At 37.5% G+C, this 13,312-nt stretch overlaps 1 protein-coding gene across 3 annotated transcripts in view; it reads right to left on the bottom strand.

Moving 5' to 3' along the window:
* Positions 1-412: 412 nt before the first annotated feature.
* LOC105458172 (casein kinase I isoform alpha) overlaps positions 413-13,312 on the bottom strand; it is a 22,987-nt gene continuing 10,087 nt past the window's right edge. The window contains exons 8-9 of one of the 3 annotated variants that reach the window (XM_011703277.1): positions 10,552-10,648; positions 413-6,948 (exon numbers count right to left, since the gene is read on the bottom strand). In XM_011703277.1, coding sequence (XP_011701579.1) covers positions 6,945-6,948; positions 10,552-10,648 — 101 coding nt within the window. In that variant the 3' untranslated portion in view covers positions 413-6,944. Of the gene's footprint in view, positions 6,949-7,694; positions 7,973-10,219; positions 10,649-13,312 lie in introns of those variants that run through there. The other 2 variants (XM_011703276.1, XM_011703278.1) reach the window with 2 other exon arrangements.

The following is a 13,312-nucleotide window of genomic DNA, read 5'->3' as shown; positions in this document are numbered from 1 at the left end:
CTCTCTCTCTCTTCTCTCTCTCTCTCTCTCTCTCTCTCTCTCTCTCTCTCTCTCTCTCTCTCTCGATAATTACAGCTTTCACTCGCACAATTTGCACGCCTCTTCGTGTCCAAACTCATAAGTCCGATCGCAGAATGCGGAAAACAAATTATTTAAGTGTTAAAAGTATCGTTAAAGATGTAGTAAATAAAGAAAGAGAAGTAATTTACAGTTTTCTTACCAACAACGCAATAATTTATTATCAATCGCAAATTTTAAATCATTATATATCCGTTATTTGCGCCGAAGACGTAGATTATGTCATAATGCAATTGTATGACTGTAATCTAAGTTTCTAATTTAATTATGCAATTGTAATTTCCGTCATTCGTCGGTCGGACCACGCGCTCGTGCAAACCACGCAAATAAAAAATAAAAAAAAAGAGGAAAAAAAACGTAACGCGGGGAGGAATTATCGCTGCTCCTCTTCGCGGTGGCATCAATCACTTCGGGTTTTCTGCTCGACGAATTCGCGATTGATCCACGAGGACAAAGCGGCGGAATCCGAATCGCGCACGTGTGTGTCTTTAGTCAGTCAAAAACGAAAAAAAAAAAAAAAACGCAAGAACTTTCGCTCGCGCTGGCAGTGTTTTTATCATCCCCTTCAAAGCGACGGCTCGCACAGAGAATCTCGAGTACGTATTTAATGCACGCGTGCTCTTGGACATACCGATCGATACATAAATAGATAGAAAATCGGAGAGAATCTCCGATGACTATGCAAAATTACAATATAGTCATATCGCTTTATTGTAATTGTGCTTGAAATTTCATATATTTACTAGCAACCGAGATGTCACTTTGAGACGCGATAGCGAAAATTCGCTTCGTTTCGACTCGTCGCTACGTTTTTTTTTTTTTTTTTGCGATAACGAGTCGCGTTGTAATGAGCGAGCGAGTAATCGTGTAAGACGATTTCTGGGTGACGCGCAGAGAGGAGGGAGATTATACAAGCACGCGTTAAAAAGCGATGATTTATAGCTTCGACTTCGTTGAAACAATAAACGGTGAAGTATGTAGAGGCTTCCCCCTCGGTACAGGGAGATGAGAGTTTGATAACTAACGTAACGTTGTTGGCCCAGGGAAACTTCCTCCTGAGCGACAAATGAGATTTGCTCGAGCGAGAGAGACGACTCGAGGCGGAGAAATATCAAGCCTCGATTAACACGCGATGTAATTATTATGTAAAGTTGTCGCTGAGTGCGTAAAAAGGTCTCCCCCTTCGAGGAAACAACCCAATCTTCACGATTAATAATATTAAACTAGTCAGCGTTCTTTCAAAATGTTTGAGAAGATAGAGCGTGCAATACGTGTTTTAATGCACGGAGATGCTTCAAACGACAGTGTTGCGAAATTGATCGGTAAAAAGCATTCGACAGTAAGATTATCTCCATCATGGATGTTTTATCTTCGATTTTGTAAATAGTTAAAACTAAATAGCAAGTATAAATTCAAATGTCTCACAGTTCTCGCGAAATCCGCGGTATTTCGCGGTTTAATCTCTGTATCGTGGTATTAATTATTTTTGTTGCTGCTGCTGTTACACGATCTGACTACTAATGGTCGGAATGAATCTAAGATTGAGTCTACAAATAATCCAGAAATGTTCGATGCGCTTTAACAGGGAATACGATATCAATTTTCGTCGATCTCGGTGAGTCTGAACGATGAGATCTTACGAAAAATCGTTTCGAGAGAATATATATGTGGGCTGAACCTCGAGGACGAACCTACCAAACAAGAATCGCTTTCACGCGGAGTCAACATCGCAATTAAATGATTTATGTTTGGCTCTGGAGCCTATATATCCGACAATTTCTCCGCGAGAGTCTGCGAACTTATGTACATGAGAACAAGAACAGAGAGAAACTATTTCGCGGGAATCTTCTGCGTAGAGATATCAAAACTACACTACGTGAAACGTCAGATCATATATATAGAATTATTCTTGAGCGATCAAGCGAGGTATCATTGAAGTTGGATCAAAGACAACCGTTATTATTTATAAGACGCTCGAGAATCTGAAAGAGTCATTGTCACCTCGCTTTACTCTTACACATAGTTTCTTTCAAACATAATTTTCCAAAACTGAGGCATATTATATGGGATGACAGTGGAATCAATCCCTATTTATCACAAAGGGAGATTATGAGAGAGTGAATTACGCCACACGTCACCCTAAATTTTTTGAAGCAACGATAAATTCATTCAGTGACGCTATAATCCAAGTCGCGGATCGTGGCCCTTCTTAAAAAATAATCAGACCTTGACTTCTCTCAGTATATCGTAAAATTACATACTGACACTTCGAGGATTTCAGTATATAATTTTTTTTTTTACCAGACTGGTTTACCGCCCATTGTCGAAACCCCATCCTTCAATAATACGGCGGCCCCTTAATCGCTTCGTCTTTCCCGATTTTGAAGTGACAATATCGAATTGGCCGGAACTTTTGTTGTAAAACGCGGATAACGACGCGAGAACGATTCGAATTCTTTCAAAACAGTTAATTTCTTCACGATGCCGATTTGACACTCCCCACCCTGTGCGAAAGAAAATAAAGAGGTTCGACGCGATAAACGGAATATATGCGGCTATACATACACGTCTCCGGAGGTACGTCGCTTTGTCCTCGTCCTTCACTCGTCGGGCGGACTTACTTCGTCCCGAGTGTGGATCGCTGCGATTTCAGGACTCGACTATACGATTATACAACATAATAACAATTAGCAATAGCAGCAGCAGTAGTAGTTGTAAACGGTAATAGTCGTAGTAGTAATAGTAATAATATGATAGTATTAATAGTAGTAGTACCCTATGAAGAAAAAAAAAGAAAAAAGATACATAGAAAAACACGGTGTCGGTATAATATATCTATACGCATAACTTTTTATCACGTTTTCTCGTTTTCTCCACTCTTCTTCATATGCAACGTGCCCTGTACACGATATATATCGTGCAAGACGTCAGGAAGAGAACCGAAGCGAGGGGGAGGGTAGTGGTGGACAAGAGAGGTCGAGGAGACGATGCAGACGGGAACGGGTGGACTTTGCTGAATTTCCTACAACTCGGTAACACGAACGCTTCAAGTCCCTTCGTCACGACCCCCGTACTCGCGTCCCCTTCTGTTCGCATGCGCCTACGTAACTGTTTTGACGACCAACGTGAGTGAAACGAGGTCGCAGACGCGATCTTCGTAGACGAGGACGCGTTACTTAACGGGATACGAGTACGGGAGCTGGTCAGAGTAAATGCGACGCGCCTTTTCCTTCATTCGAGCACGCCTGCACGCACGCACGCACGCACGCGTGTACCTTCACTCGCTTCCCGATCCATCATCCCTCTTCCTCTTACGCGCGCAAAAATTCGCACACAATCGACGTACAAGCACACACAGACACAGACACATGCATACAGCTGTTACAAACACGGGACATACACACGTCAGTAAGAATGAAGCCTCGGCAATGCTCACCGACGTTCGCTTTCTTCATACATGTATATGTATACCGCGCGCCCCTCGTCTCTGTCTTGAGGTCGATTCGCCGGAGGAAATGAAAATGATGAGAAAACATATGTGGGGGGCCGGTGAGCAGAACCGAGCGCGCGGTGTTTCAAATCGCTCGCTCTTACGTTCTCGATTGATATTTGTTATACCGTACAAAAGGGAAGGGCACGAAGGGTTTGTTCGCGGAGCGCGAGGAGAGGTCACGTCGGTCATCAGACGGGCGAGTTCGGTTTCTCGTGTCCGTTTCCTGGGCTTCGGGGTTTCGGTGGTGCACCTATACAGGTCTCTCTCTCTCTCTCTTTCTTCTTTTTGGAACGCGCGATTACGGTAACGGTATCACGGTTGAACCGCGGCGATGTGTGTACGTATATGTGTGTGTGTATATATATGCGATTCACGTCACACGCGCGATACTCCACTTTGTACAGTACGCCCGATCGATGCCGATTAGATAGAAACGCTCCAATCGGAAACTCGCAATCGTGTTTTCTCTCTTCTTCCTCGTCTTATCATCTAAACACAACCGAACGGATTTGTTCCTAAAAAACTAGACGTACTCCCCGCCGCCTCCTCCTACTCCTCCTTGCGCGCCCATTGTACTACGTTCTGTATGATCGTTTTAACTAGAGCTTTTTATTTTTTTTTTTTTTTAGCGAAATGACGATTTTGATGTCCTACCGCCGTGCCACAAATCGACGCGAAATTGCTTCAGCGAGACCGAAAGAAAAGAGATCATACATCATATCGTCACCTCCGATAAAGTTCTCTCGGAAAATAACTCGTAAATTTTATGCTTTGCGACTCTTTCTCGTTATATTCTCTTGGAAAATATAACGAAACACAGATGATTCCCGGAAGTCTATTTCAGTTCTGGCTGAAGCAACAACACCTCGAGTTTGGAACACGAGTTTTATATATTATGTTTCAGTGATGTTTGAATACGCGAAATTTTAATTTCGCGGCTGGATTTATTGGCTTCCCCCTCGCTCCTCGCGATCGTACTTGATCCTCTCGACACACTAACATGGAGCTACATCTCGTTTGTATCTTTTGAAAACATCGTTTTTTTTTTAAATTTATTTTGTGCAAAAATTCGCGATAACTTTACACACGTCAGGTTTCTCGATTATCGATGCATCCGGTTTATGTACACGTTTGCGGACTTATACAAAAAAATATTCTACATTTATACAAACGTATTCGGCTCGCGTGAATAGAGCGGAACACGATAATATAGCGTGGAATCACATTAGACTCTCTCGTGACTGTCTCGTGTGAAAATCGAGAACGATAACCTCGTCAAGTCAATTTCATTAATAGACAATTACATAAATCACCGAGATCGACTTACGTAACATTAAACAAATTTTAAGCTTTTAGAAGTCACAGGATACACGTGAATTTACAAATAGAATAGAATATATGTACTATTACAGTTAAGAAAAATTTATATATAATATATATATATATATACACACATATATATATATATATATTTATATGACGTATACGGAACACTGCGATTCTTGGATACATCGTCGCAGTCTTCCGTTATAAACGCGCGCTCGTACTTCGTTACTATCTGTGAAAAGCCGCTTTACCTTTCGAAAACGATTTACAAATTATAATCACGAACCTCGACAAATATTTACTCGTAACCGGAGTACTTTATTCACTTGTTACATACGAATGCGGCATTCAAGTGGTTCGAATTCAGAGAAAGCAAAGCTGGCCACAGCTCGGATCACAGTTCGCGTTACGTGGTGGTAAAAAAAACTGTGAACGTTGTCCGAAGTACGCTCGTACTGTATATTATGTATATATTATGAACAACTGCGAGAATCCATCATCGAAACCGCGTACTGTACATTTACGATTCGTCACGGAAAAAAAGAAAAAAAAAGAGAGGAAACGATCGCGCTTCGTCATCCTGCGCGCAGAGGACGCAAAGGGGGTTCGGCGTTTATCCACCCCTCTCTCAACGTCGAGAGGGTTGTTTTCCAGACGGGATTCGCTCCGAGAATTGCACGAGAGAAATTCCAGCAGGGAGAGACCTACTGCCGAGTCTCCTGAGAATCGCACCGCAATGAGAGTCATCGCAATAAGAGGGCTGCTGCTTCGTCGCCAGTCACAAATTCTCCGTTTACTACAATTTACCGCAACGCTCTGTACTTCCGTTTTTCGTATATCGCTTACCGCGAGGACCAACGACCCGTTTCTCCCTTCCTATCCTTTCTCGTCTTCGTTTCGTCCACTCGGCATGGAATTGTTTCCGTCGCCACTTTCGCGGACCACCGTCGTCGTGGGCACCACCGTCGGCACGCGCCGGTCTTATCTTACTGACGATCCTCGCGACGTCTTCGTAACACGGAAAAGTCAGTCACCCTGTTTTCGCCAGACGGCCGTGCGATATCACGCGCGAATTCACTTCCGGCTCGCGGCGATGGGTGGGAAAGCATCGTTGCAGGGCAGCGGTGATCGCCGCCGATCGCCGCCTCTGACGAACGACGACGCCGCTGAATCTTACGATGACGAGGAGTCCGCTATTGATGCTGCTGCCGATTCACTTGTTGTGTTGCACGCTTGCCCGCCTGACCATCAGGGTAGGTGGGGCGATTGCCGTCGCATTGGCGCTTCCAAAACAAAAGACACACAAAACAGCGACATTAGCGCGCCACCCGTCTTCATCACATAAATGAGCTAAAGGTTTTCTCCTCTCTCACTTTTTTTTCTTTCCTATTTTCTCTTTTCCGGCGCTCCTTCTCTCGTTCGTTACATCTAGCCTCCCCCAATTTCGCCCCTACTCTCGGCTCCCCCTTTTCGTCTCGTCCGATTTCGTAAATTGTGAGATCGACTTCGGCATTTGCACGAGATAATGGTGTAAACTGAATAAAATTAATTAATTGTTCTTCATGATAAAATGCAATGCAGTTTTAGTGAGGATACAAATGTATAAATGTTAATGGCAAGTCTCTGAAGAAACAAACTTCATTAAAATATTCGTTGTTCTTCCTTCTCAGCATGTCGTTTTTTTTTTGCTCCGACATATATTAATCCTTTTTTTTTCGACACTATTTACGGTCGAGAGATATTATCGAATGAAGATGTGACGCAAGAATCACTTGTGGGTTCTCTTCGTTTCCCCGCTAAATTATACTAATACTCGCAAAGTTCTCTCGTTCGCTCGCGTTCAGGATTCTTAACGGCGTGAATAAGTTGATGATACCGACATGTGCTCGTGAGGAGGAATGAACTCTGAGAGAAGGCTCGCACGCGATGAAAGTTTTCCCCATGATCAGAGTTTTTCATGATCGGCGTCCTCTACCGTGGCACAGGAGAGAATTTCGTTCCCTCTTTGTCTATTTTTGTCATTTAGAATTAGTGCGATAGCTTTCGGTTACCTGAAAAAAGTCAACGACAAAACATAAAGCGAAATTTTGGTGAATTTCGATATACCGAATTAGTTTTTGCGTATCTATATACTTTAATTAGATTGCAAAATGGAGAAGAGATGTATCGGATGCTTTGAAAAAGATTTAGAGCGTTAAAACGTGCATTTTACATGTACAGTTATTCGAAAGGATGCCCCCACACAGCACGCACTGAATTAACGTTAGCTAAAAATGTATCATCTTTTGAAAAATATTGATTTTAGCCAACGTAAAAAAATAAACATCTAAGACGTAATTTTTGCAATAAATACCAAGTTTGCACATTTCGTTCGTTTATCTAAACATGAAAAATCGCTTAAATAATTATTAATGTTGTATAAAATTGCGTTTGAAAATGGAACATTGTTTAGAGTGCAAATTTTTTATTCATAATTTGCCTTAAATAAATCTAGCAATTTCACATAAAAACGAACATATACAAGTTTAATTATCCTGATATTTTCAAATGGAACGTATTAACAGAAATACATACAATGACAATGTTGTTTTTCCCAGTTCTATAAATCAAGCCTACGTTTCGAGACATTCAAAAGTGGATTAACCAGTTACCAAGCAGAGTTGTGCAATAGCCAGCTGGGTCGTCCGGCTATTCTCCAAGTCGTTACGCTCTTATTGCTACGGCTTAGCCGTACGTATCTTGAAAGGCAAATGTGAAAGTCTTCTCCACACGAAGAAACATACGACGCGTCCTAGAAAATACTTCGCTTCTTATTTCTTTATAAATGTTATTAAAGATTCGCATCTCAATTTTTATATTTAATTTTTTTTTAATGCATCTACGATCTTATTCTTGGTTCCATAAAATATCGATATCACAAATTTTCTAAACAAAATAAGCGATTTATAAAAAAAAGTTTCACTTATTATGAAAACTGCCTCTTCTTTAAGTATCTTATATAATATAAAAATTTATCTTTTTTCTTCGTTGCGATATCTGTGCTTGGGCATCCTAACATCCAGTACAATCTTGAATCTAACGATCAAGAGAATTATTAAAAAATTATTTATTTGACAAACCCACATGCGATAGTCTCAAAATTATGTAGCCGATCAGGCAAACGCAAGCCAGGCAATTAGAGATATATTCTCTAATACAGAAACTATATTTTGCGTTACATATTTTTTAATATTAGTTTGTTAATCTAATTAGTTTGTTATTCTAATATATAATTTATTAAAAATATTAATATATAAGTAATATATTAATTATTCAGGGTGTCCCGAAAAAAAGCAATTTCTTACAAATTAGGTGGAAATAACTATAAGTTTCTGTAAATTTCTTTCTCACATAATTATATCGAGATATTAATCTTTAAAGTTAAAATTTAAAAAACATTTTTTTTAAATAACTTTTATATTATTCTCCAGATACTATAATAATTAGTAATAATTATTTCCATCTGAGGTAAAGATTCTTAAAATAATGTAAGATTTCTTGATATTACATCGGCTTTTACACAGGCTCGATGTAATATCAAAACAGCCTTAGCCCTAAGGGAATTAGAGGTTTTAAGATTTTTAAGTCATTTAATCATTAAAACTTTGAAACATTTTAAAAATCTTTACCTAATATAATAATTACTTATCAACATCTGGAAGACAATATAAAAATTATTTGAGCAAGATATTTTTCAAAAAATCTTAACTTTAAAAACGAGTATCTCGGCAATGATATATAGAAAAAAATTTATAGAAATTTAGTTATTTTTATTTAATCTGCGTAGGAGCATTCTTTTTTCAAGACACCTTGTATTGCGAGAGTGCAATCGAAACAGCAAGCAATAGTAATAGTAACTTCTGATTTTCATTTGGAGAGAATGCTTTTATGTAATTCATCACTAGATATGAATATATCTCTCGATGCTTCTTTACTGAATAATCATTCATGTATTATCAGTGACATATATAGGATGTCTTCGTTCACTATATCATGAACATATATTCCGATAATTTTGTAAACAATATTCTTTGAAATCAATATTATAGAACACTACTTTTTGGAGGTTGTCATTTTTTTAAATACCTTTATGACATATCTTTAAATTATATTAAAAAAGTAGATCTATTATCTACTTGCATCTCCAAAGGTAAATCCACAAAAATAAGTAATATTATTTTTCAGTTGCTTGTAACTCGAATAATTATATATAAGAAATATATTATTAAAGAATAATATAAACGAGACATCCTGTATACGAAATGTACACATTGAGAATTCTTTCCAAATGACAAAGAGTCCCTCCATCTTCTCCAATCTCCATTTGTATCTTCAATTAACATAATTAATTAAAGTACCATGCCACGGTATTGCGACACCACCTTCCTACCAAAATTAAGCTTCCATTCAACTAACGCGTACCGATGCGTAAAAACATGATCTAGCGTTTACACAAGCACAACACAAATTGCAATCTTAAAATCGGCTTTATCACGCATTGATGAAATCGTGAAATTCGATAAGAGTTGTGAAAATGTAGTGATGAAATTGAAAAATGGAGCTTACACCATTATTAATAGATTACAGATTTTCGTACTTATTATAGCCATTGGAGTTTAATATACAAATATAAGTAGAATCGAAAACAGGCTTAGAATGCAATTTTCCCCCAAATGTGCAATGTTCATGCAACCGAAAACGAGAGTGTAACAGGCTCGAGAGTGTAACTTTTCACCGATACGAATTCTGTGAAGTGATTGTAAAATAAGTCACTAAAAATTTGCAGCGTTTATCTTAACTAATCTCTGAGCATCGAGCATGTAACTTTTCCCCTTGGAAGAAGGGAAACGTGAAAAGTGAAAATACCGACGACACACTTAAAAAATCTTTAATAATCATTAAAATATCTTTAATAATCTTGTTGGTGTTTTCACTTTTCACGTTTTCGCCCTAAAGAAAAAGTTATGTGATTGATATCCTGAAGTCGATCTTTCTTTTTTTCACAACTTTTTAATTGGCGTTTTCGCATCTCACTTTTTAATTAAAAAACTAAACAAAGAAAAAAATCTAAATTTTATTTGAAAAAAAAAAAAAAAAGATATACGGAAATGTCCAAATTTTATTATATATTTCTACTTTTAAAATAAAAGAAATGTAAAGCTTATTAGTAGAGATATAAGGACAACCGCCAAGGAGCAAAATAAAGAGATAAAAATACGTATTAATAAATAACGTATTCTCTAATAATTTAGAAAAGAATTATAAGAAATTCTTATTTTTAAAAATTTGTAGTTCTAAGACTATCGAAAAGAAAAAACTCAAATCCAAATTGATCGAAGAAAATTGCAAAATTCAGCGACCTACTTTAAGCATCATTCCAAATATATGAGGATAAAGAAAATCTTGCATGTCATCCGTTTCTAATGTCAAAAATTTTCTATTATCTACATCACACTAACACGACTGAAATAACTAACGTTCGTGGAAATATAGCTAATTGTCTGTGCAAGCTTACGTATTCTTCATAAACGTCCGCGGATTTCATTGTCACAGTAGAGCAAGTTACACCCAGTCGTTTAGCGGATTTAGTCGTTCTATATCGTGTAGCAACTCACTTGGACTTGGGCTGCATTTCTCCTGCAGCAGCTAGTAGCGTATCCCTACGGTGCAACCGCATGCTGACCCTTCGCTCCTGTCCACCCGCACCCGATGCTGAAAGAGAGCATCAGAAAAAACATAATGCATGAAAAATCGCAAAGGAAATTCAGCCAACATTCGTGTTCTACGTGTGTTCTTTCGTATCGTCAAACTCGCTGCCACCCTGCCTGTTTTCGTATAGAAACTCGCTTTTATGGTTTACGTATTTTTATATGTATTATATGTATATACAAAATTTTGTGCGTATATTATATATGTAGTATATATAATGTATACACACGAAAAACTTCCTACCGCCTCTCGACACACACAGCAGGGTTTATTACACAAATCCAAAAGCAGTCATAAGGGAGTAGCAATGTTTGCTTAAAACAATTTCTCAAAAAGAAAAAAAAAATTTCAAAACTCGGCTCTCTTATAAACTCGCCGAACAACATTTCGGTCAGTACATTCAATCGTGCAAGTAACTGATCGCCGAAGAGAGAGAGAAAAAAAAACAGGAGGTAGGAAGAAGAAAACAGAGTCGTAGACAGAGAAGAGCACTCGTTACATTGCAAAGCACACGTTCTTCACAGTATGTAGTGTATGTTATACCCACCATATGTCAACCTGCAACCTAAGATTATTTTCGAGAGACGACATAATTTGTATATCTAAAAAATCGTAACTCGACCTAAACGAGTGTGCATTTGAGCCCGAAATAATATCGCCGCAGTATAAAATTACAATCATTTGGCTATTTAATTTTTCATTATCAATTTAGATATTCCGTATCTGTTTGTATTTATACGCATAGAAGTTTAAATACATTTAATATAACTAATGATGGTAATGAAAATAATAATATATAAACTTAGATTTCATAAATTAAAATGTAGGTACTATTCTACAACAGATAAATTCACGTCAGACTGACAAAATCCGACATACTTCTAAACTACCGTTGCAATTGTTTCTTTCTTACTAAACTTGCAATATACATTTTTAAAAGTTTTTGGCGTACGTTTGTTTTAATTGTAAAATAACGAAATTTTACAATTTTTTACTTATCTAAAATTTTCGTTAAGTATTAAGTAGGAATACATTATTTTAAATTTTACTAATCTCATCGTTTTAAATTAGTGCGATGCAATTTTTCGAAATAACAAATAATAATGAACGAAATAAGGTAAACTTCAAGGATCGAATCTTATTTTTAATCGTATGTAGGATATATTTCGTCTGGTGATGCGTCATATTCGTGTTCCAAGAATGCCATACGATTAAAAATGACTCGACATCAATTGGGTGACGCGGGAAACGAAGGGTGATCTTTCACGCTTGGCAATTGAAATGGAAAAATTAATAATTATTACAACAAATAAAAAGAAGAAAAATAACCGAACGAATGTGAACATCGGTGTTTAGAAAAAAAAAAAAAAAAAAAAAGTTAATCAAAAATAAGGAAATGGCCCGCTTTCGTGAAGACAGATGATGCGACAAATCTAAAAATTAGATGAAAAGTGGATTTTCTTCCCTCTTTTCTTTTTTTCTTTCGCCAACATATTTCAAGAATCTTCGAGAGTTATTCGCGCTTGGGTTTTTCCATTCAAGCCAAGTGAGAAATAATTTTGACAAGGATAATCGACAATGTCGTGTGGTGAGATAAATAAAAAGAGACCAGTCCTTGAATGGAAAAACATTTATTTGCTACCTTTTCTTCATTATCATCATCATCATCGTCATGATCATCATCATCATCATCATCCTCATCCTCATCATTCTCATCATCCTCATTCTTATCATCATTATTATTATTATCAATAAAAAACAGGCTGATTATAGATAGGTATACGATATGAAGACATGCTAGACGAGCGAAGAAAAATAGGGAGAATGGACGATAAAGACGACGTCCGTGGTGATCTAGTGCGTAGGAAGAAGTTGGCAGTGTCGCGCGTTGCGAGATATTAATAACGATAAATCTCATTCGATTGTTCCGCCTAATGAGAACCAAAGTTTCCCTCCGAGACATTACAAACATCATGGATAAGTAGCAAACTAGACTTTATCTTCCCTATCTAAGCTTTGGTAACTTTTTCAGACTCTCAGAGTCTCTAGACGCTCCCTTGTGGCATACATATGATATGTGGGGGGCATTTAATTAAACAAAAAAGAAAAGTCAGGCTACTGTGAATTGTGAAAGCTCATCGAGCCGTCAACCGTCAGACTACTTCTTCCATTTCACCAGAACGTACCGTTAAAGACGTATTAAAGACTAATACGTACGCTTAATTAATTACTGAATAAAACACGTTGATCGAAGCTTGACAATCGTTGCAGGATACAATTGATCGAATGATGAAAATGTCAATGACTAAAATAAAGGAACACAACATCGTTTTCTTTTTAAATGCTAATTATAATTAACAACGCGAAGCAAAAACAAGTGGCGCGATGATTTTTGTTAACGATTATCGAACGCAGTACGTTTTCATGCTTATTCTCCTACAAACTGTGGAGAACATTTTAACGCTCCATATTTGGAAATTTGATGATTAACGATAGCAACAAATCGCAAAGATTCAATTTTTGAATACAATAAAAAAAAAATCAGTCATGATACCTCTAATCAAGTATGAAAATAATCAACAGTCTTTAGATCATTTTTCATTGCTTGTATAGTGAGGTTATGCATATGTATAAAACTATATATATATACATACAGATCGGAAGAGC

The sequence above is a fragment of the Wasmannia auropunctata genome, unplaced genomic scaffold, assembly GCF_000956235.1.
Source record: "Wasmannia auropunctata unplaced genomic scaffold, wasmannia.A_1.0 LD334579.1, whole genome shotgun sequence".
Taxonomy (NCBI): domain Eukaryota; kingdom Metazoa; phylum Arthropoda; class Insecta; order Hymenoptera; family Formicidae; genus Wasmannia; species Wasmannia auropunctata.
The sequence above is the reverse complement of the archived record's forward strand: the minus strand, read 5'-3'. Positions and strand labels throughout refer to the sequence as shown.